Source organism: Dermacentor albipictus, chromosome 8 (assembly GCF_038994185.2).
Source record: "Dermacentor albipictus isolate Rhodes 1998 colony chromosome 8, USDA_Dalb.pri_finalv2, whole genome shotgun sequence".
NCBI classification, from domain to species: Eukaryota; Metazoa; Arthropoda; class Arachnida; order Ixodida; family Ixodidae; genus Dermacentor; species Dermacentor albipictus.
Window position 1 is genome coordinate 49,785,437 of NC_091828.1, and position 24,073 is coordinate 49,809,509.

Consider the following 24,073-nt stretch of genomic DNA (forward strand, 5'->3'; position numbering starts at 1 on the left):
GCTAGCCGGCCAATTTACAGGTGAAATCTTGGTGATTAATAGTTTACTGGGACACCCTCTATATATTTATGACCTTTGCATGCAAATGGCGATGTTTCCATCCCTAATAAATGTCATAAATTACTGAAATTTTTTTCCCAAGTCCTTCGCATTGCTTACTGGAGAGAGAAGCAATACTCAGACACATGTCATTCACGTGCATTTCACACGCAGTTGATAAGAGACTCTGCTGAAGGGGTCACTGAAATGTATAAGTTTTCTTTCAGAGTAAAAAAAGCATGCAAAGCAATTTGAAGCGAGGTGAACATAAAGCAACATATTCATTCTCTAGGCATAGGCTATCCATATCTTTAGAAATAATTGGTAATTGGCTACCTCCTTCTCTGTAAAAGGTATAATAAAATTTGTCCTGCATATATATGTAAATATATTACGAATGCATGGTGTTTACAGTGTAAATTTAAACCAATCTTTAAGTCAGAAAATGCACATGAGGCAGCCGCCGCTTGTGCTTCTCATGCTCTTGCCCTCGTCAGGATTTCCAGAAATAAAGCGAATGCAGGAATTTGAATGTGTGCACTTCCGTGCCGACAAAGATGCAGTAAGCTATTTGCCACAATAAAATTTTAAATGAAAAGGTCGAGGAAAGTCATAAGAAACTTCAAATGATGTGGGTGAAAAAGTTCTAGTAGTGACACTTCAGGTGTGGGAGGGGTATGGGGGAGGCTCGGCCCTCCTGGGAAACTCCGGAGGGGTCTAGGGCACTGGAACCCCCCCCCCCCCCCCGTAGTCGGTGCTTATGGTCAGTGGTACTGTTTTTATCGCCTCTCGTGCGCATTGCGGTTCTCTTCAGCTTCTTACTGCGACACTAGGCTTAGCCGATTAAGCAGCCGATAGTCTTTAGTGGTTTCATCACAGCTGGTAACAATGGCGCTGACAGCGCTTCCGTCGTCCACCTCCAGCTCGACAAATAAACAACTTCAAACAAACTTCAAAGTAAGGAAATTATAGCAGGTTTAGGACAGGATAGTAAGGTAACGTTATCAGGAAAGTGTTAAGTGGCCGGTCGCATGTGGACGTCGCAGAAGATTTAGAAATCTTGAAGCAAATAGTATCAGATTACGTTAGCAACGAAGTGATGGTTTTGGAACCTGACAAGAAATTTACTGGATCCTGGCAGAAGAATGTCAGCTAAAGTTCCCACCCAGAATGTGAGGAAGCTATTCTGATGTGGCTGAAAGCCACGATCGCTGTGCAAGTGTCGGTGTCCGGTGATGCTTTAAATCAAACGCCAGTAACCCTGACACTTCAGATATACATTGAGGGTTTTAAATGCAGTAATGGCTGGGTCCGAAATATTAGGCAAAGAAGCAACTTAACCTTTAAGATCTGTTGTGAAAGTGCCGCTGTAGATGAGTCGGCTGCTGAAAGTTATCGTCCAGATAGGTTCATGTCCAGAGACGCATTTAACTGTGATGAAACTGGTTTCTTTTATACGTTGCTACCTGAAGAACCCGTTGCGTTCACTGGAGTCCCTTGCCACCGTGGCAAGCACAGCAAGGAACAGCTGACCTTTCCCCTCGGCAGCAATACTCTGGGAACTGAAAAGGTTCCGATGCTTGTTATCAGTAAATCAAAGAATTCGAGATGTTTTTAGAGAGCGCATGTTCAAGTGCTGTATGAAGCCAACAAGAAAGTGTGGATAATGTAGCATTATTTAAAGAGTGCATTATAGAAGCTGGGGAGGAGGTTGGAGTGCCAAGGACACAAATTTCTAATAGCAATGGGCAACTGCGTTGCACATAGCCATGTCAACGGCCTCAAAACTACACAAGTGGAATTCTTGTCGCCAAACGCAACATCACTCTTTCAGCCAATGGACTAAGGGATTATCCGGACTCTCAAGCAGCTCCATTGGTCATGTGTGCTTTATATTGTGGGGGTATGTGTGGACAGTGACATACGCTACAATGTTGACTTTATCTCTGCAGTCAGCATGCCTTTGGATGCATGGAGGCCCTGACTGAAAACACAGTCTGGAGCCACGCAGCTTTCATGATTCAACATGAAATGCTATCGTCATGCAATGATTGCAGCTTTAGCAACCTGATCAGTAGACTTTACCGACTGACTTCATCGAGCATTTGCTTATAGAAATGACGCTGGAGCAGTTCACCAATGCTGCAAACGAGGTCTACTTCTGTGCTGTACTTACTAACGACAAAGTAGTTTGTCAGGTGCTGTAAGAAGATGAGTTGTACTCCCGCATTGAGGAGCTAATGACTGTTGCCAACTAGCTCTGTACTGACGCGAGCCTGCATGGTGCTTTCGGCTGTTTACAATGAGAATGACACCCTGTCAATGTGCAAGCTGATTTATTGGTGTGACAACATAGTACATCACAGAAATATATTCACGAGTTTAAGCCGCTCTTTAAATAAATTAATATTTTTTTCTGTGAATTCATTTTTTCGGTATGCCCGATTTTCTGGAGCCAATCTCAAATTGGTCGGTTACTGTAAACAAGTGCAAAAATAATATCTAAGAAAGCTGCAATACATTTCAGGAGTGCGAATATTTACAGCAGAATCTGTATGAGTCTCTTGGGATGATGCGAAAATTCACATAGCCCGAAAACAAAAAATTGGGAAATTTTGATGAAGGGATGTACAGTGATATAGTTGATTTCTCAAAATTTTACATTTTCAAGGCATTTTTTTTTTACAGTTTTAAAGAAGTCGAGGTCCTTGTCTTGATAGGCTGGGTGCTGTGTCCGGTGGCAGGCTAGCTTGGTTCAATCAAAGGGAGCTTTATGCAAGAATTTCGCCACACCAAATGCATTACAGCTTGCCTTGACGCTTGTTTTCATACACCCAGACTTTCTATCCTCAAACTTTTGTACCCTCGTAACTAGCCGCTAGGTGATAGTGTGACCAGATTGTGAACATGGACTTTGTCAACCCTGCCAAGAGAAAGGTTTCCTGGCCCGTGCCAAACGCCATATATGTAGTAGCAGTAATGATATGGACTCCTCTGGTTAATTACCATGGTTGGCAAGCACCATCTTGCATAGTCCTACAAAAGGTGTGATGCACTGCACAATGAACTCTTGAATTCAACTTGCGCGCAAGGGCTCTGTGGACCCTGAAAATGCTTTTGCGAACCCTTAATAAACCACTGCTGCACAGAACAGAATCGTTAGTCAGCACTACATTTGCTGTAATATTCGTAGACAGTAAATGTCTCGAAGAGCTAGGGAGGTTGGATCCAGCAACAAACTCGTCCTATATTGTGAGCACGTACGATTTTTGCATTGGCGCCTTCGAACTAAGCAAGCAGCACTTTGTTAACATCATCATCATCAGTTGCCCATGTGGGAAGTTTCAGCAGTTGAGCAATAGTCTTAGTACCTTCAGCTTCCAGTCACCATTAAACCTTTTTTGCATGTTTTCAAGCAGGCATGATGTGATCATTGTTTGTGTATGTAAAGTCGCGACCAATGCTAGCGGGAATACGGGAGGCATGACTATGCGAAGAGCCCCGCCACCGGCGCCTCATGATGTCTTCCGGCGCATGCACAAGCAAAGCGATTTGCGTAAAGCCCGGCGAGTTGTCTGCTATGGCGAGTCGTCTGTCGCAACTTCATGAGGCGCAGTTGGTGGCACTGCACGGAGGGCTGCCACGAGCTCCAGTGTTCCCGGTAGCAGTGGCCGCCCCTGTACCTCTTCAGCACGCCATGCTGCCGAGGCTGTGCCAGTGACAGGTTTCAAAGTGCTAAAAAATTCGCCTCAAGGTTATTTGGAAGCTGATGAATGTAACCCAACAATGCTGCAGGCTGATGTAGCTGCATTTTTTTACAGTGCGTCAGAGGACGAGGCCTTCAGTGGCTTTGAGGGAAGTGCAGTAAATGTTGATTTCTTGGGCGAGCTTTTTTTGTGCCAGAATTTGCAGCTCATGTTAATCTTGTTGTAAGACATTTTGTACCCAAAAAATGTGTGTGATATTTCTACATTTGCTCAAAGCTTAATCTTCACTATGTAGTCATATTATACGTGCCCTTATACTTAAGCAGCTTAATATTCAAGCAAATGTGTCGTCTTGGTAAAGGAATTTCCCATCAAACTTGTATGTCGCAGCCAATAACTGCTCATCTACTTATTCACCAGTTGCACCCAAAGTGCCACAATGATCCATCTTGCTGCTCTTGCCATTCTTGATTTACATTGATGATCTTCCTAACTGTGAAATCGTTAATTGATCTGTTCGGAGATGACTGTGTAATCTACCGCAAGATCACTAACCTTGGTGATTCAAATACGTGGTATAGGGATCTGAATAATGTGTCACTCCGGTGTAGCAAATGGATAAATAAACGTAACACTGAGAAGTGTAAATCGATGTGCATATCACATACTGTAAACAACTGCAATCCATACATACTTCTGAATGACACTGCTATCATAAGTTATCGCCCACAAATGTCCTGACCTTCGCATAATTAATTATCTGTCGGGCAATATGCATCTTTATTTCACTACTAATGGTAATCGCATATTCAAATATCTAGGTTGTAATTTTTCATTTTCTTCGGAAAGCACTGACACTATGAAAACCTAGTTCGCTCAAAACTAAACACACATCTGTCATTTGGGATAAAAATTAAACATAGCTAAACCTTGCACTTAAAAATTCCAAAATCGAGCAATTGACCTTACTTTATCGAACAATTCACGCTATTCCAGCATAACATGCACGAAAAGGAAACAAACTGCCATATTTCATAAAGCCACAAATTTGCTCGCCTTTGCCTATTCCCCAAGGTCTATCACTCCAACAATGTACTGAAGAAAACAGACATAAAATTTCCGTGCCAGCCACCAAACGAACAGGTACCATGAATCTTTCTTGCCCCACACAAGTGTTGACTGGAACCGCCTTCCTACTTCCGCCGTTCAAATACCAGACGCGCATTCATCCAAAACATCAGTCTGACACTATTGCCTGATACATTTCATTTCGATAATTATCTGTGCATTATTTTGCTTTGTTAACATTCCATTCTGTATTGGCTACAGGCCTTGAAAGCACTCAACATAATGTCCTTGATCTCAAATAATGAACCAATCATTGATGAAACAAATTTTGTTATCACATGAATGTATTCTTTTAATACCCTGCTGAAATGGATAAAAGAATGAGTTACTTTCCAGAAGGATGATGGGGTGAGAATATATTGCATGTTCTAAAAGTTCGCATGGAATGCTGCTCCATGAGATAAGGTGGTAGTCCTCAGGACAGTGCACATTGCCTGATTTATGGACTGGAACCACCTTCGCCATTTGCCTACCAATAGACTTCCAGTTGTTTGACTCCTGTTAAAAAAGTGGTGAGCTTCCTAAAAAGTCTTCATTTCTTATTTATCATCTTATCTTAATGAACATTGGTAAGCAGGTGTATCACTGAATGGAATTTCAACTGGACAAACAGATTTAAAGTATGTGACCTAGATAAGTATATATGACGAAATGCCAGATTGCAATTAGATGATTTCTCACGGTTTGTTATAATAATTTATTCGAAAAATTAATGTATCAGAAATATATGGTTATTCTCAAAGGTCCACCACAGAGGTTAAAGCTGATAAAACATAGGTGCAATTTTACTATTGATTAAAAACTTTTCGACATTGGAGATAAGAAGTTACCTTGCTCGAATTAGATTGCATATCACCTGATTAATAATGTGCCAAGGTTATCAAAGAAAGAAAGCTTTAGCCTATAATTGGGTTCTTAGTGAAAAAAAAATAATATCAAGCTTGCTTAAATCCGTTCATAGAGACATCCTTAAGACATCTGCAACGCAGAGGCACCTCACACACACGCACACACAAAAATGCCTAGAAAATCTCACTCAAAATTCGCAAGTGTCAGGAACTTTAGCTGTTGTGCTTATGGCGAAAAGAAAAGCTTTAGAATGAAGCTCACCTTTTGCTGAACGAAAAGAAACCAAATGTATTGAAATCAGTTCATTCAATCGTAAGGCACCTCAGTTGGATTCTTTTTGACAAAGGTGGTTAAATTTCCTGCTAGTATGAAGCAGCATTCATTTTCGAAGTGTGAAAACGAATCGCACAGCAAAGCTCACGAGAGCGCATGAGAATATGCGCACGAGATCCACGTTGTGTTGAACACGAACTGCATGTAGCAGACGCTGTGCTGCGTTTTGCGTTTCTAGGTTCTGCAAATGCACTGTCTCCACTAACGGTGACGTTATGCACCTAGTCACTAAACAGAATTAGGCTGCAAGAACCCGTGACTTTTCAAAGACTTCCAAGGGTAAGCGCCTGTGCACCCTCTATGGTCCTGTATGGTTTGCCAAGTGAAACGCCACGTGTGCTATGTGTGCATTGTTATGTAGTCCGCGACACCATGACATGGGGCAGTTTGCTTTGCTAGAGCTAAACTGCCAACGTGATATGGAATTGCATGATGCTTCTAAGACTTCTGCTGTGCGGCACGATCTGGTGAATGGCTCTTCTGATAGTTGCGACAAGCGCTTTCTCTTTCTCTGCTTACAATCAGATAATGATCGTACTTTGCTTTCCTTAAGTGATCCGGTTTCGAACTTCTCAAAACAAGCATCGAAGAAATGCTGCTTGTAAAATGATGGTGTGATCAAAGAAGAAATGGTGGACCAACTTGGAAGCAAGCCTGTCAATGCCAACTAGAGCATTGTTGCACTGTTGCCGTAGCAACAGCCAATTATGAGGCCTCTCTCAGCTTGCTGGTGTGGTGAGCCATTAGCAGGGCCCCTTGCCATGCAAAATTTGTCAGACCTTCACCTGATTTTTTTTGTTCTTGCACTTGCTCTTGTGTGAGGAGTGTGGGAACGAAAAGGTGAAACACTGATCTTTCGAACGATACCACCATGGTGGCATTCAGCTGTGCGAAAGATTAAAGATGGATCCATGAACGCTGATGTTTCTGCGTGATTCATGTTGTCCACGCTGACATAACTTTTTTTTACACACTTAGAGTGTGTCTTCAGCTAAATAATTTTGACTCAGAATAAATTCAGCATTATAGATGGCGAAACAATGGCTAAAAAAACGGAAAAGCTACTAAGCTTAGGTATTCACACAGTGGTGCTACCGCCCCACTGATTGCACCGAATCCTGCTACATTTCAGCAAAATATGAGAAATCTACGCCCACCCTATGCCGCAAGTGTTCCTTGACTTTTTCAAAACGAGGCTTGGTCCTCAAGCACAGTTTCTGCACACCATCAAAGTGGTATGGCGAAGACCAGCAGCTGTGTTACAACATTGCAGTGTACCAAATGAAGCTTCCCCAATTGAACCTGTATCGTCCCGTGGTTTTATCTTTGGACTTTTGTCTATTTTGAATGCCTTCCACCCCAACCTGTTCGGGCTGCATGGGCAACAGGACAGCGTCGCTTTTCAGGCTGCAGAGAGCAATTGCACTGGCGCCTAGGAAGGCTCTGTGCTGCTCCCTCTTATGACCAATGTAAAATTGTGATCAGTTTCAGACGCTGTATAGAATTGTGTTCGACATTTCCAGCTTGACACGTGGTGGAAAACTTGCGCCAATAGCACCAAACAGCACCGAGTGCACGCCTTCGCGCCATCTTGCGCAAAAACGGCATTTTAGCCAAAAAATTTGCTGAGCCTGCGCCAAAGTATGCATAAGAGCGAATCCTTCCTTCCGTCGCTCGAAAGATTGAAGTCAGAACCAACAGCACGTTATCATTATCATTATAGAAGGAAGCAGAGTCCCCTCCATACTCCATGGATTTATCGGAACCGTCCTGTTCGTCATACGCACTTTTTCTGACGGAAGTGCAATGTAAGGCCACTACCGTATTGATGCCTCTTTATTTCGGTGTTCATCGAACCTGCGTGGTACCGTGGGGTTCGACGAAGGGGGATATCACAATTTAGGAATAAAGTTAAGGTTTTGTTATGTTTATGGGTGAAAGCGGCGCTTTGCAATAGAGCCGCTGCCATCAGAGTCCCGCGTGGTGCGCAGTTTGAGATGTTCTTAATGAATGAGGTTAAATGTGGTACACAGCCAGAGTCACAACTTCGATGGGTGACGGCATGTTTGTTGAAGGAAAAGTTTTGCGTCGAGCTTGGGTCGCTGTGCTATTTCATTGAAATAGTCACCGATGCAAATGCAAAACCCTGTTCGCTGCTCGCGCATGCGCAGTGGCGTTGATACTATTTTTCTTGCGGCTGCGAATCCTTTGCCACCCTTATTCAAAAACTCCCTAATGTGCCTGGCATGACACGAGTATATTGCGTGATGTCATGTTAAGTGCCGGTGCGCGTAATGATCGTCCTTGCGGTAAGCCTTTGTGCACAAGCCGAGGCTGTCGTGCTGTGTTGCATCATGGGTTAATAAACATGCTTTTGATGATGATCTTTCTGTGGTTCCTTCTCTGCGCCGTATCGACGAACCCATCTGTAGCACCCTTTGCGCGTTGCGGTGTGGAGAAGCACCGCAGTATTTCCAGACCTTGCTTATAAGGTAAGCCTCGTGCAAACCCGTTTCGATAACGCATGAACTATATCAGTTAAAATTTGCATGGTATATGGTAAGCACACGTCCATCGGACTCTGTGCCAAAAGGGTTTTCTCGTGCGCAAACTAGGCCTTTTGCCAGCGCAAGGACTTGCACTGAAGTGTGAAATGACTGTACCACTTCTGATGATGGGCTCAGCGTCACAGATGTCAAGGTCATGAACAATTTTACAGTGGAGCTGCTAGAAGCACGATGTGTTTCTCTTGACGTGCGCAGCTTCGCCTAGATGAGGGAGAAAGAGTTCAGAAGAAAAGCAGAGTATAAAAATAGCAACGCGGCGCTATGCTGCGCGAAATGAAATGTTAGGATCGGGTCGATCCTAGCATGGAAGGAGGAGCGGCGCGCACGCGAGCGCGCGTGAGGCATGGGAGTCAGGCGAGGGAGGAGGAGCGTTCTTCTCCGGCGGCTGCTAGGGTGCCTCGATGTCCTCCTTTTCCGCCGCTCCGTACAAGATGGAGACAACCGCGGCGTCTACTACTGCGTTAGCCACGCGAATCGCGGACCCCGCAGAAGACGCCTTTTGTTGACGCCGTAGGTACGCGTTGCTGGCACTCGTGTGTCGGTATATGTCTGTTTACTGGTCCAAAATGGATTTCTAGCGGCTGCAAAAGCTGTTTTGAAATGGCATGTGCCAGTAGCATCATAATCCACAACACGTGACAAAAGCTGGCGGGAGCTCATGGAAGAAGCCAACTCCAGAGACTCAAGCTGAGCAATTTAGGAAGAGACACCTTGAGAAGGCTGGGGTATCGAGTAGAAGAAAACAACAGAGGCAAGAAAAGTATCGGGCGTTCCTTTGTGTTCTAGCTAAAAAGCATAGATCTGTGCTATGAACTGTATAACCTCGATACAGAAAACAAGTTTGTAACAGCCCATTTAAGGTTTACAACTATAACGTGAGATCTTTCTTAAAGGGTTATCTTCTAGCATCAGTTGCTGCACAAATGAACATACCAATAACATGCCGTCTTACGGGTTGTACACATACAGATACGTCTTTAGTAAATGCATATAATCCCGTTTTTGGAAAATAAAAATGACAATGTTGTGGTGCATATATTTTAAGACTTTTCCTCACACCAAAGCATTAAATTATGCCCCTTAGTTGTGTTTTCAGCAATGGTTTAGGAGCCTAATGGGACCAACGGGTTTCTACATGTTATTTACGAAGCGGCACAGTATTCAATTCAATTCAGTCTTTACTTTTCTCTTGGACAGAGAATGAGACAAGACTAGAAGCTCGTAAGCTTGACAGAGGTCCTGCCCCCTTTATCAACTTGGCAGTACAGTACACAGGCAGCAATTTTCAATTTCCCAAATAAACACTGAAACAAGGTAACAAAACACTTCGTAAGAAGCAACGCTACGCATTGCAGCACAAGACATAGGCAATAAAATAAACAAATAACATAATATGGGGAAACAAAAAAAAACAAAAGCGGTATAGCTTTAAACTGAGTGCAATATCACGTAAGTTTGCTAAGAAAAAATCGCTTAATAGCATGACTTGAATGCTGAAAGGGGTCAAAAAATTTTTTGTTTAATTTATTTAATAATACTGCAAGACTATAAGAAAGAGACTGCGCGGTATAATATGCCCTAGGTGTCGGCACTAACCAAATTTATTTGTCGTGCAAGGATGAAGAATTTGACTTCTCATGTGTAAAGTCAAACCTGAATAAATGTCGAACATGTTTGCATCGAATTATTCCTTATATTGAACAATTGTAGAACGCTAGCTGTTACGTAATAATGAAATTATTGCAAAAAATACGCTTAATCGAACAAAAATGGCCATTACTGATACATTGAAGTGCAAGAAGCATGAGAATTCCCCAGAAGTTACTTATCGTGTATAATACAGTGCAGCACAGTCGTAAACTGTAACCCATCTACTTTTGGCATATGTTCCACGGTTGTTCGACAGGACTGCATTCTAGGGCCCTTGCTTCTCCTAGTTCATAGTGATATCGGTATACCTAGGTCAGCTGATATAGTTTTGTGTGTAGATGACACTAACATATCTTTCTGCAGTCACAACTTCTTGAACACTCTAGTAAATGCAAACAAATATTTCTCTGAACATGATCAAGCTTCAGCTAAATGTGCACAACACAATATTTAATATTTATTGTCCTTAAAACTAAATATAGAATTCTGCCCTTCGATCCTGTCATCAGTTTAAGAAAGCAAAAAATAGAATGTGTGAGCTCAATGCGTTTTCTTGGACTGGTATTTAGTGAACAGTTAATCTTGATTGAGCATATTAATTACTTGCGTTCCAATACACCACTCTCAGTTGGTCTGATACATATATTAAAGCTTATAATATATGATATAATATATATTTAATTATATTATATTAGTTATTATATAATATATTATAATATAGTATATAATATAGGCTTATTACTTGATCCACAGCAAACCTAACCTTAGGTTTTGTTCACATGCACAGCCTAGTGATGTTTCTCAACAGCGATATGTTTCTTGCAGGACTCCTGAGGCTACAACTAACTGTGGTCTTCTGAACTTTGAACATAGCATCATAACTTTCTTGAATGATAAAGCAAGCGAAAATCTAAATCATGAGTTCCCTTGTAAAATACTTTACAAAGAATGAATTATGGATCTATTAAGAGTTCATCCAGAAATAAGGTACCCATGAATGTTAGAAATAGACAATATTGTTTATTCTCATAGATGTTTACACCATTTGAAAGATGAAACTTTGCTCTATTTTTCTGCATAATCGTCATCTTTTTCTACGCATTTTTGTAGACAGTGCTCCATTTTCTGTCTCCCAATGTCGTTGAACTCCGCCGCCAAATCATTAAGGAAGCGTTTCAGCTCTTCTTTGACTTCATCGTCGCTTCTGATGCGTTGGCCACTCAAACGTTCAAGTGATAATCGCTACACGCAAGGGCTGGACTGTATGGTAGGTGGGGCATGACAGTTCACTCAAAGTTTGTGAAAAGTTCCAGGGTTTTACGGGAGACGAGAGGTCGAACGTTGTCGAAAGCAGCGGCTCTGAGTCGGGCTCGCCGACGGTTCTGGATAGCTTGCCTGAGTTTTCTCAGTGTTGCAGAATAACTGTCTGAGTTGATTGTTGCACTACGTTCCATGAAATCGATCAGCAGTATTCTCTTACGATCCCCCAAAACACTGGCCATGAGTTTGCCAGCAGAAAGAACTTGTTTGAACTTCTTTGCGACTGGTGACTCTGAGTGACACCACCGTTTGGATTTTTGTTTCCTTTCGGGAGGGAAATCAAACACCCACGTTTCGTCTCCCGTAGTAATGGAATCCAAGAATACTTCCTTATCTTCTTGACACTTTTAAAGAAACTGGCGAACACAGTCGAGGCATTGCTCCTTGTGGTCTGATGTCAATAGCCACGGTACCCATCGAGCACAACCCTTGTGATACCCCAGTTCTGTCACTGTATCGTAAGAACTCCTAGGAATCGGAGCAACAAGTTAACGGACGGAGATTCTCCTGTTTTGAAGCAGTTCGCGTTGGACCATCTCAATAACCTCCTCCGAAACTGACGGTCTTCCACTCCATTCTTCATTGTGGACTTCCTTCCGACCGGCACTAAAGTCCCTGCACCACTTTCAGACGTGTTGAACGGACATACACATGTCGCCATACACCTGTGTTAACTGACGATGAATATCCACGGGTGGAGTCCCTTTGGCAGGCAAAAAGCGAATTACGGAATAAATCTTGCACTTGGCGGGTTCACCAATGGGAACCTCCATATCGGACGGCTGCTGAGCCAAGAATGAGCGGCGCAGCGAAGCGCGGCCGGGGGGAATAGAGAGTCGGGGTACAACCGCGCGCAGCAGTGTTGCCGGATTTCGCCTCGCACCTTCACTTGTGGCTGGAGCTCTTTGGAAACCTTATTTCTGGAGGGATATTACACACAACATCGACCTATTGTGCTCCTGATGTGGGTGATTACTTATTTATTTTTTAGTGCTATGTGGTGCTCTATTTCACAGCTGTAGTTAAATGATAGGTTATGCTGAAATGTTTTTGTACTGTGCAGAATTGTGGATGTTCTTTTTTGGTGTGATTCTGATGCTGCCGCACATGGAAGCATGTTGCCGTCTCAAATGCATTGGTTGTCACTACCAGGAGGGCAGGCCTCGTCAGGCACACACAGCCTTTAGCCTCCCCCCTGATGTGGTGATGCATGTTTGAATGCTGTATGTGAAAAGTGAATCGCGATAAACTTTCAATCTTTCAAACAGAAACTTTTCAAGTATGATAACTAAGGAGTGAACCTGAAGATTCATTTAAGGAAAGCCAGTGAATAGCACTAACTGTGGTTTACCAAAACCTCACTGTGCAGAGAAGAGGCTTAATTTTGCTTTATATGGGCATCTTATATTAAACAAATGTTACCAAAGTATGGCGATGCAACTCCAGTTATCTCTTTCTACTATGTATGCCTGTAGTAAATAAACTTAACTTTCTCCATGAACTGTGAACTTTGCTCATTTGGCATAAGTGAAGAATGAGCCTGATGTTAAGATCGTTTAGGATTTTCGCTATAATTTTTTGTTGTAAAAACATGTAATCTTCCGATTCAATTTCCTGTGCTTCTGTGGACTGAGAAGCATATCTAACGGCTTCTTACGAATTGTCAAGCACAAGGAATTACAGCAGAGCTGCCTAAACTATTGTGACAGTTGTGACTATGCGATAGATGCACTCATTGCACACAAGTGCAACAGCATGGGGAGAAGCCACGTCATTGGCACTTCTGCCATTATAGCGCCTTCCACAAGCGTGGCTTTGCGCAGTATTACCCCGCAATATATTACACCGCAAATTGCCGCATTCTTAGCCAATGAGTCAAGGTTAACCTCAAGGGTGCGCCTATGTCTCCTACAATGCCGTGACATCACTCACAGTAATATATGACTTCGGGAATTATTGAAGGCAACAACAACTATCTATTTGATCTGTTGCTTCAATAAACGATTTCACAGTTAGAGAAATTGTAAAACCTTGAACCAGAATGTCTGTGAGTCTTTGTTTTACTCTGTGCCGTAATAGGAGAGACATACTTCGGTCTTGTGTGCCGGTTCCCAGGTTATGCAGTCGTTTCTTGGCTCGTGACTGCGGCACTGACTTATGCCATTATTCAGATGTTCTCGCAGACGACGCCTGAGCTGAGCGCAATGAGTAGAGTGCATGTCAAATTGTTCCTCTTTGAACAAAACTGCAACTGAAGATGTTGTCATATTTTGTTAAGCCTATAAGGCCGGTACTGAGAAAAACCCAATTAGCAAGTAGTTTTCGCAGATGAAGATTGGCAATATCGCTAAAAAAAGTTGCCATATTTTTGCACCTGTAGCTCGCTCCAAAAGTTGTAAATCTAAGAGTAAGGTCAGGCTTGGGGTAGGGATTACAGGAATTTCTATTTGAGGTACGTCTTTTTGACAGCACAGTGTGCTGCCAAAAATCTTATACGCTGCCACAAAGCTACACTTCAGGGCAAGGTTCTCGACTATTTAAACTCATTATTTCCTGGGTGACACCTCGATCTTTCCATTCCTCTATGTAGAAACTCCCTTCTCCCCAAATTCGTTGTCATTGATTCCTCCTCTGTACGAGTCACTATATTACGTTTAGTAATTAACGAATGCTCAAACCTTTTAACGAAGCGGGATATAAAAAAATAATCGATACAGCGAAGTACATTAAATTCTCTGTAAAATCCCCATTGAGATTCTCGTATTTAAAACCTCATTTTAAGGACGTGAAATTGTCCTACCAATAGATATCACGAACCAGATTTGTCCACAAAACCAAAAAATACCCAACCGTTGCGTGCCGAGTGCATCACTTTCCCCAGGGTTCTACACTGACTCACCGCAGCAGTTTAAAATTCCCACATCGCTGCGTTGAATATGTATTCGAGCAACAGTGGTCTATCTCAGCGCCACACGTAGCTGCGCACCTGTGCACAAGCAGCAGTGCACTATTGCACTTCTCCACTGACCTCTCCCTTTCGTGCGGGTGCTTGGCTACACGGTTATGCACAGCAGAGCGAAAGAGCACTTGAGGCCTCCTGGCCTCAAGTGCTCATTAAGGATCAGAGAGCAAGCTGGCTCAAAACATTCTTAAACTGTTCGCTAAGGTTCCTGGAAATGCGTGAAAATCTTCGAACACTCCACGTTCTCTCACTTTCTAATTTTACGCCTTTGTAAAAAATAATTTCTGTTCTAGGCGGACATCACAAACAGCATCGTCAAACATTCAAATGCAGAACTATTGAGTAAATTTAAAAGGACCGTCAAAATTTCTTTGTTTAATCATACTTGAAATCACCCTCAAGGTCTCCCCCCCCCCAAGAAAAGAAAGCTTGTAATTAAATTCAGCACCTGTTTTCTTTGTGGCATTTTATGCTATTTTTAATTACTTTTGTTTTATTTGTACAGCATCAAGGCCTCCTGTTTCTCCATCAACTGCCACATGTGACAACTCAAAGCAAGGATTCCTTCACCAATGTGACTACGACGCTGATAAGTTGTTTCATCTGGATGCACATGCCAACATCCCTACTGGCAAGAAGCCGTATCAGTGCCCTTCATGCTCTCGGAGTTTTTCACGAAAGAGTGACTTAAAAATCCACTTGCGCACCCACACAGGTGAAAAGCCATTTCAGTGCCCGTCATGCCTTAAGAGCTTCTCGCAAAAGACTACCATGAAGTCCCACCTGCGCACCCACACAGGTGAGAAGCCATATCAGTGCCCTTCATGCTCTCTGGGCTTCTCACGAAAGTTCCGCCTGAACGAACACCTGCACACCCACACAGGCGAGAAGCCATATCATTGCCCTTCATGCCTTCAGAGCTTCTCAGTAAGGACCAGCCTGAAAAACCACCTGCGCACCCACACAGGCGAGAAGCCATATCAGTGCCCTTCATGCTCTCAGAGCTTCTCGCAAAGGATCCACCTGAAGGTACACCTGTGCACCCACACAGGTGAGAAGCCATTTCAGTGCCCTTCATGCTCTCGGTGCTTCTCGCAAAAGTTCCGCCTGAACGAACACCTGCGCACCCACACAGGTGAGAAGCCATATCAGTGCCCTTCATGCCTTCAGAGCTTCTCGTTAAGGAACAACCTGAAAAACCACCTGCGCACCCACACAGGGGAGAAGCCATATCAGTGCCCTTCATGCTCTCGGGGCTTCTCGCGAAAGTTCGGCCTGAACGAACACCTACGTACGCACACAGGTGAGAAGCCATTTCAGTGCCCGTCATGCCTTAAGAGCTTCTCGCAAAAGGCTAGGATGAAGTCCCACCTGCGCACCCACACAGGCGACAAGCCATATCAGTGCACTTCATGCTCTCAGAGTTTCTCGCAAAAGAACCGCCTGAATGAGCACCTGCACACCCACTCAGGTGAAAACGTACCAGTGCCCTCTATGCCTTCAGAGTTTCTCCTGTAAGGGAGCAATGAAGGTACACCAACGCATTCATACAGGTGACCGGCCATACAGTTGCACTGTCTGCTCCGTGTCCTTTATGCCGTCTCGTAGTTTGAGGAGACATAAGCGGAGAGCACAGCACCATGGAGCACAATATGGAGGGTAGGTCAACAACTATGTTGAACTAGACTACAAATTACAAATCTACAGATGTGTAGCATCTGAGCATGTGTAGCAGATGTGAGATACGTTTGATTTTATTCTATTCATACTTCTATTTTGCAAATGGGTACTTTTTTAGAGCAGTTGATTGTTCAATAACTTAGCTTTCCATTGTCTGTTTCATCGGAGCACCAAATAAAATCCTGTGTTTAATGAGAATTTATTGTCTGTTCTTGGTATTTGAGTACCTGAATGACAGCATGCCATATAGTCATGTCAGTATTTTATCCTATCGAGGGCTGCAAGAGAGGTTGAGTGGTGGCAATTGGGAAGTTCATTATTAGCACAGAAGGCTCTTAGAACTTATTTACAAGAGTAATTTACGTCTTGAGTCAAATGTCAAGTCCTCCATGCCTTATTGATTCCTACATATTACATCAAGATATGTGTCAGCATTTGTATAAGCACTGATGTGACATATATATCTCTAAAAATATTTCTATAAAATTTACAGATTGAATCGAGTATACAGTGACACCTGCACAGTATAATACATTTGTGCACAGAGGGCAGAAAATTGGGCCAACAATGTTTATCCATACTGGCAAAGATTCTTTGTGAATTGCAGTTGTGCCTGTCTCTCTCAAGTAATTTCTTCACGAAGAAAGTTATGCACAGGGCATGTTCTTAAGATAATAAATCCAAGAATTAACTGTTTTTATTTTGATTATAAGTTAGTGCAAATATTTCATGCTTTGAATGGGCACTTCGTAAATCCAAATATTTTCTAGTAACCTTCGAACACTTAAAACATTAGCTGTTTTATAATATAAATAATATAATATTAAAGTGATATTATATATATATATATATATATATATATATATATATATATATATATATATATATATATATATATATATATATATAATGTGTGTGGGGGGTAACTATAATCATGGAATTGAGCCTGCTCTCAGGAACGAAAGCTGCCTAAAAGCAGTGTAAAAGAAACTAGGAATAGGCAAGAATCAGATGTATGCGCCAAGAGACAAAGCCGGCTATATCATTACTTATGTGGATAACATAGTTCAAGTGGCTGAGAAGTTCTAGACAGATTTATACAGTACCAGTGGCACCCACGAAGATACTGTGAGAGAGAATAGTCTAGAGGAATTTGACATCCCACAAGTAACACCGGGAGAAGTAAAGAAGGCCTTGGGAGCTATGCAAACGAGGAAGGCAGCTGGGGAGAATCAGGTTACAGCAGCTTTGTTGAAGGATGGTGGGCAGATTGTTCTAGAAAAACTGGCAACCCTGTATAAGCAATGCCTCATGACCTTGAGCATACCGGAGTCTTGGAAGAACGTCAGAATAATCTAAATCCATAAGAATGGGAATGCCAAAAATATGAAAAAATTATCGAACGATCAGCTTAATGTCCGTTGCCTACAAAGTATTTACTAAGGTAATCGCAAATATAATCAGGAACACCTAAGACTTCTGTCTACCAAATGACCAGGCAGGATTCCCTAAAGGCTACTCAAGAATTGACCATCGTGGGTGCCACTGGTACTGTATAAATCTCTATAGAACTCCTCTGCCACTTGAACTATCTCATCCACATTAGTAATGATATTGCCGGCTTTGTCTCTTAATACATAGACCCGATTCTTGCCAGTTCCTAGTTTCTTCTTCACTGCTTTTAGGCTTCCTCCGTTCCTGAGAGCATGTTCAATTCTATCCATATTATACTTCCTTATGTCAGCTGTCATACCCCTGTTGATTAACTTCGAAAGTTCTGCCAGTTTTCTGGCTCTAGGGTTGGAGGCATTCATGCATTGGCGTTTCTTGATCAGACCTTTCGTCTCCAGCGATAGCTTACTGGTATCCTGTCTAACGGAGTTACCAACGACTTCTGTTCATCATCATCATCAGCCTGGTTACGCCCACTGCAGGGTAAAGGCCTCTCCCATACTCCTTCAACTACCCCGGTCATGTACTAATTGTGGCCATGTTGTCCCTGCAAACTTCTTAATCGCATGCGCCCACCTGACTTTCTGCCGCCCTCTGCTACGCTTCCCTTCCCTTGGAGTCCATTCCGTAACTCCTAATGACCATCGGTTATCTTCCCACCTCATTACGTGTCCTGCCCATGCCCATTTCATTTGCTTGATTTCAACTAAGATATCATTAACTCGCGTTTGTTCCCTCACCCAATCAGCTCTTTTCTTCTCAGTTCTTACACCTATCATTCTTCTTTCCATAGCTCGTTGCATCGTCCTCAATTTAAGCGGAACCCTTTTCGTAAGCCTCCAGGTTTCTGCCCCGTAGGTGAGTACTGGTAAGACACAGCTGTTATAAACTTTTCTCTTGAGGGATAATGGCAACCTGTTCATGATCTGAGAATGCCTGCCAAACGCACCCCAGCCTATTCTTATTCTTCTGATTATTTCAGTCTCATGATCTGAATCCGCAGTCACTACCTGTCCTAAGTAGATGTATTCCCTTACCACTTCCAGTGCCTCACTACCTATCGTAAACTGCTGTTCTCTTCCGAGACTGTTAAACATTAGTTTAGTTTTCTGCAGATTAATTTTTAGACCCAACCTTCGGCTTTGCCTCTCCAGGTCAGTGAGCGTGCATTGCAGTTGGTCCCCTGAGTTACTAAGCAAGGCAATATTGTCACGTGGTAGTGACGGTGAAGAAGCAATACGGTGGAATACAAAACTAGCTTTTATTGGGCGAACCTGTGCCCACAAAAACAGGCTACACTTATAGCACAACGATAGCGGCGAACACGGTCGGCGATCGTCGGAAAAACTGATCAGCGGGTCAAGCGCGTCGGCTTTTATAGATCAGTCGTCGAATGTTCCAGATTACCTGATGGGACCCGCGTGTCTTCCACAAAGTTCTACACCATTCGTGTCACGCGATGAAATCTGATAACACAAGGTTCGGCGACAACAGACACACGGATAGCAGCGTCGATAACTTTCCAGAAACGTCGGATACATGCAGGCGCGTCCCTCGCTGTGCGATTACAGTTGTTAAGCGGCGAAACGTGGTTGCCCGATAAAGATAAGTACACGTGTCATTACCCCCCTCTTAAAAAGCATCGACCCGATGCTTCAAACAAACGAAAGTAACAAAGAAAAGCACTCGTAGCAAAGAAAACAACAAACTAAGGAAGTTCATCAGCGTCCGTAAAATGGTTTAAGGCGCACCGCGTGGACCACTTCAGATCGTGCGCGGCGCCGCTGTGAGTGCGAAATGCCGTCTGGCACGACCTCATAGTCTAGTTCGCCAATACGTCGGATGACCTTGTAGGGTCCGAAATAGCGTCGCAGCAGCTTCTCACTGAGTCCTCGCCGGCGTATCGGGGTCCATACCCAAACACGGTCGCCGGGCTGGTACTCGACGAAGCGTCGTCGGAGGTTGTAGTGTCGGCTGTCGGTACGCTGCTGGGTCTTGATCCGTAGGCGGGCGAGATGTCGGGCTTCTTCGGCGCGCTGGAGATAGGTAGCGACGTCAAGATTCTCCTCGTCAGTGACGTGCGGCAGCATGGCGTCGAGCGTCGTCGTCGGGTTCCTGCCGTAAACCAACTTGAATGGCGTGATCTGTGTTGTTTCTTGCACCGCAGTGTTGTAGGCGAAGGTGGCATACGGCAGGACCGCGTCCCACGTCTTGTGCTCGACGTCGACGTACATTGCTAGCATGTCGGCGAGGGTCTTGTTCAGGCGCTCCGTGAGACCATTCGTCTATGGATGGTAGGCAGTTGTCCTCCTGTGGCTCGTCTGGCTGTACTGCAGAATGGCTTGGGTGAGCTCTGCTGTAAAAGCCGTTCCTCTGTCGGTGATGAGGACTTCTGGGGCACCATGTCGCAGCAGGATGTGCTCGACGAAAAATTTCGCCACTTCGGCTGCGCTGCCTTTTGGTAGAGCTTTGGTTTCAGCAAAGCGGGTGAGATAGTCCGTCGCCACGATGATCCACTTATTCCTGGATGTTGACATCGGAAACGGCCCCAACAAATCCATCCCAATCTGCTGGAATGGTCGACGAGGAGGTTCGATCGGCTGTAGTAATCCTGCTGGCCTTGTCGGTGGTGTCTTGCGTCGCGTCGTTGACAGTCTCTGCATGTCTTGACGTAACGGGCGACGTCGGCGGTCAGACGCGGCCAGTAATACCTTTCCTGTATTCTCGACAGCGTCCGGGAGAATCCGAGGTGCCCAGCGGTTGGATCGTCGTGTAGGGCGTGCAGTATTTCTGGACGGAGCGCTGACGGCACCACATGAAGGTAGCTGGCGTGGACTGGTGAGAAGTTCTTCTTCACGAGCAGGTTGTTTCGTAGCGTGAAGGAAGACAACACGCGCTTAAATGCCCTAGGGACAACGTCGGTGTTCCCTTTCAAATACTCGACGAGGCCTTTTAGCTCCGGGTCTGCTCGTTGCTGTTTAGTGAAGTCTTCCGCGCTTATTATCCCAAGGAAGGCGTCGTCGTCCACGTCTTCTTGCGGCGGGGGATCGATTGGGGCGCCTGATAAGCAGTCGGCGTCGGAGTGTTTTCTTCCGGACTTATATATTACCGTTACGTCATATTCTTGTAGTCTGAGGCTCCACCGCGCCAGCCGTCCTGAAGGGTCCTTTAAGTTAGCTAGCCAACACAACGCGTCGTGGTCGCTGACGACTTTGAATGGCCTGCCATAGAGGTAAGGGCGAAATTTAGCTGTAGCCCAAATGATGGCGAGGCATTCCTTTTCAGTCGTAGATTAATTGCTTTCCGCTTTTGACAGCGACCGGCTAGCATACGATATGACCCGTTCAAGTCCTTCTTTACTTTGGACTTGGACGGCACCGAGGCCTAGGCTACTGGCGTCAGTGTGGATTTCAGTATCGGCGTCCTCGTCGAAGTGTGCAAGTACCGGCGGCGACTGCATGCGTCGTTTGAGTTCTTGAAATGCGTCGGCCTGCGGCGTTTCCCAATTGAACTCGACATCAGATTTCGTTAGATGTGTTAGCGGCTCCGCGATGCGCGAAAAGTCCTTGACAAAGCGCCTATAGTAGGCACACATGCCAAGGAATCTGCGCACTGCCTTCTTGTCGATTGGCTGCGGGAACTTTGCGATGGCAGCTGTCTTCTGCGGGTCGGGGCGTACTCCAGATTTGCTGATGACATGGCCTAGGAATAGAAGCTCATCGTAAGCGAAGCGACACTTTTCCGGCTTCAGGGTGAGCCCTGATGACTTGATGGCCTCTAATACTGTCGCAAGCCGCTTGAGGTGATCGTCGAAATTTCCGGCGAAGACGACGACGTCATCCAAGTAAACAAGACAGGTCTGCCACTTCAATCCTGCTAAAACCGTGTCCATCACGCGCTGGAACGTTGCAGGCGCCGAGCACAGTCCAAATGACATAACCTTGAATTCATAGAGGCCGTCTGCCGTGATGAAGGCGGTCTTTTCGCGATCCCTTTCGTCGACTTCTATTCGCCGGTAGCCAGACTTGAGGTCCATCGATGAGAAGTATTTAGCATTGCAGAGCCGATCAAATGCGTCGTCTATCCGTGGGAGGGGGTATACGTCTTTCTTCGTGATTTTGTTCAGTCGACGATAATCGACGCAGAAACGTAGGGTTCCGTCCTTTTTCTTCACTAAAACAACTGGAGACGCCCACGGGCTTTTCGACGGCTGGATGATGTCGTCGCGCAGCATTTCGTCGACTTGTTGTCTTATAGCTTCGCGTTCTCGCGTCGAAACTCGGTAAGGGTTCTGGCGTAGTGGTCGAGCGCTCTCTTCGGTGATTATGCGATGCTTTGCGACTGGCGTTTGTCGAATCCTTGATGACGTCGAAAAGCAGTCTTTGTATCGTCGAAGCAGACTTCTGAGCTGTTGCTGCTTAATCACGGGGAGACTTCGATTTATGTTGAAGTCTGGCCCGGGAACTACGGTCGTCGGGGTAGATGCAACAGAATCCGAGAGGACAAAGGCATCGCTGGTTTCCTGTATTTCCTCGATGAATGCGATCGTCGTGCCCTTGTTGATGTGCTTGAACTCCTGGCTGAAGTTTGTCAGCAACACTCTCGTGTTTCCTCCGTGCAGTCGAGCGATCCCTCTTGCGACGCAAATTTCACGGTCGAGTAGTAGACGTTGGTCGCCTTCGATGACGCCTTCTACGTCAGCGGGTGTTTCGGTGCCGACCGAAATAACGATGCTGGAGCGAGGCGGGATGCTCACTTGATCTTCAAGCACACTCAAGGCGTGGCGACTACAAGGGCTCTCCGATGGTATCGCTTGATCTTCCGACAGCGTTATTGACTGCGAGTTCAGGTCGATGATTGCGCCGTGTTGGTTCAGGAAGTCCATGCCGAGAATGACGTCTGGTGAACACTTTTGCAGGATAACGAAGGTGGCAGGGTAAGTCCGGTCATGAATGGTAATTCTTGCCGTGCAGATTCCAGTCGGCGTAATGAGGTGCCCTCCAGCGGTACGAATTTGGGGGCCCTCCCATGCAGTCTTAACCTTCTTCAAGTGGGCGGCGATGTGTCCACTCATTACGGAGTAATCGGCGCCTGCAGTGTCGACTAAGGCAGTGGCTGCGTGGCCGTCGAGAAGCACGTCAAGGTCGGTGGTTCTTTGTCTGGCGTTGCAGTTAAGTCGTGGCGTCGGATCACGGCTGCGTCGTGTTGAACTGAAGCTGGAACGTCGCTTCGTCAAGTCGTCTTTCGTCGGTGTAGTCTTGGCTTCCTGACTTCGTCGGGACGGCGGCGTGTCGTCATTAGGTCGTCGAAATGGTTTCTTCGTCGTCTTCGTCGGCGGCGGAGGATCTTCGTCAGTTCGACGAACAGCAACCGCACCTCCATCGGTTGCTGCTTTTAGTTTTCCGGATATGGGCTCGCAGAGCGGGCCCGGGCTGGGCCAGTGTATGGTCGGTGCTGCGGCGACAGGTAGCGGCCTGGTGACGGCGAACGGGACGGTCGTCGATTGCTCCACTGAGTAGCGGCGAGGTAGTCGGCGATGTCACGAGGGCGTTCACCTTCCCTCGGGCGCTGTGCGTTCACGGCGAAGCCTCGCAATCCCAGGTTGCGGTATGGGCATCGGCGGTACACGTGGCCGGCTTCGCCGCAGTGGTAGCAGAGCGGGCGGTTGTCGGGGGCGCGCCAAATGTCCGTCTTCCTCGCGTAGGTGCGCTGGGCGACGGGTGGGCGTGCTGGCGGCGGCGGCGGTGGACGACGGAATTGCGGCCCTTGCGTTGTCGCGGAGGGGGAGCTTGACGGTGTGCGACGGCGGCGTAAGTTATCGCTTCTGGCTGGGGCTGCGGTAATTGTGGTTGCACCTCAGGAACTCCTAGCGATCGGTGCACCTCTTCTTTCACGATGTCACCGATCGAGGCCACTTGAGGCTGCGACGATGGCAAGACCTTGCGCAGTTCTTCGCGCACGATGGCCCTGATGGTCTTGCATAAATCGTCCGTGGCCAGTGATTGAATTCCGGAGTAGCTTGTTGGCTTGGTGCGTCGGTCAAATTGCCGGTTCCGCAATTCCAGTGTCTTCTCGATGCTCGTCGCCTCACGAAGAAACTCGTCGACGGTCTTCGGTGGGCTTCTTACCATACCGGCGAAAAGTTCCTCCTTTACACCACGCATCAGTAGACGTACTTTCTTCTCCTCGGACATTTCTGGGTCGGCGTGGCGGAACAGACGGCTCATTTCCTCAGCGAAAATCGCGGTCGTCTCATTCGGCAGCTGCGCTCTTGTCTCCAGTAGAGCTTGGGCTCGCTCTTTTCGCACGACGCTTTGAAATGTTTGCAGGAAGCCGCTTCGGAAGAGGTCCCATGTCGTCAAGGTGGCTTCTCGATTCTCGAACCA

General features: G+C 45.5%; 1 protein-coding gene across 1 annotated transcript in view; it reads left to right on the top strand.

The window, feature by feature from the left end:
• LOC139049242 (zinc finger protein 271-like) overlaps nt 1-24,073 on the top strand; it is a 127,535-nt gene that overhangs the window by 52,221 nt on the left and 51,241 nt on the right. Inside the window, exon 4 of the mRNA XM_070524614.1 lies at nt 15,061-16,069. Coding sequence (XP_070380715.1) covers nt 15,061-16,069 — 1,009 coding nt within the window. The remainder of the gene's footprint in view (nt 1-15,060; nt 16,070-24,073) is intronic.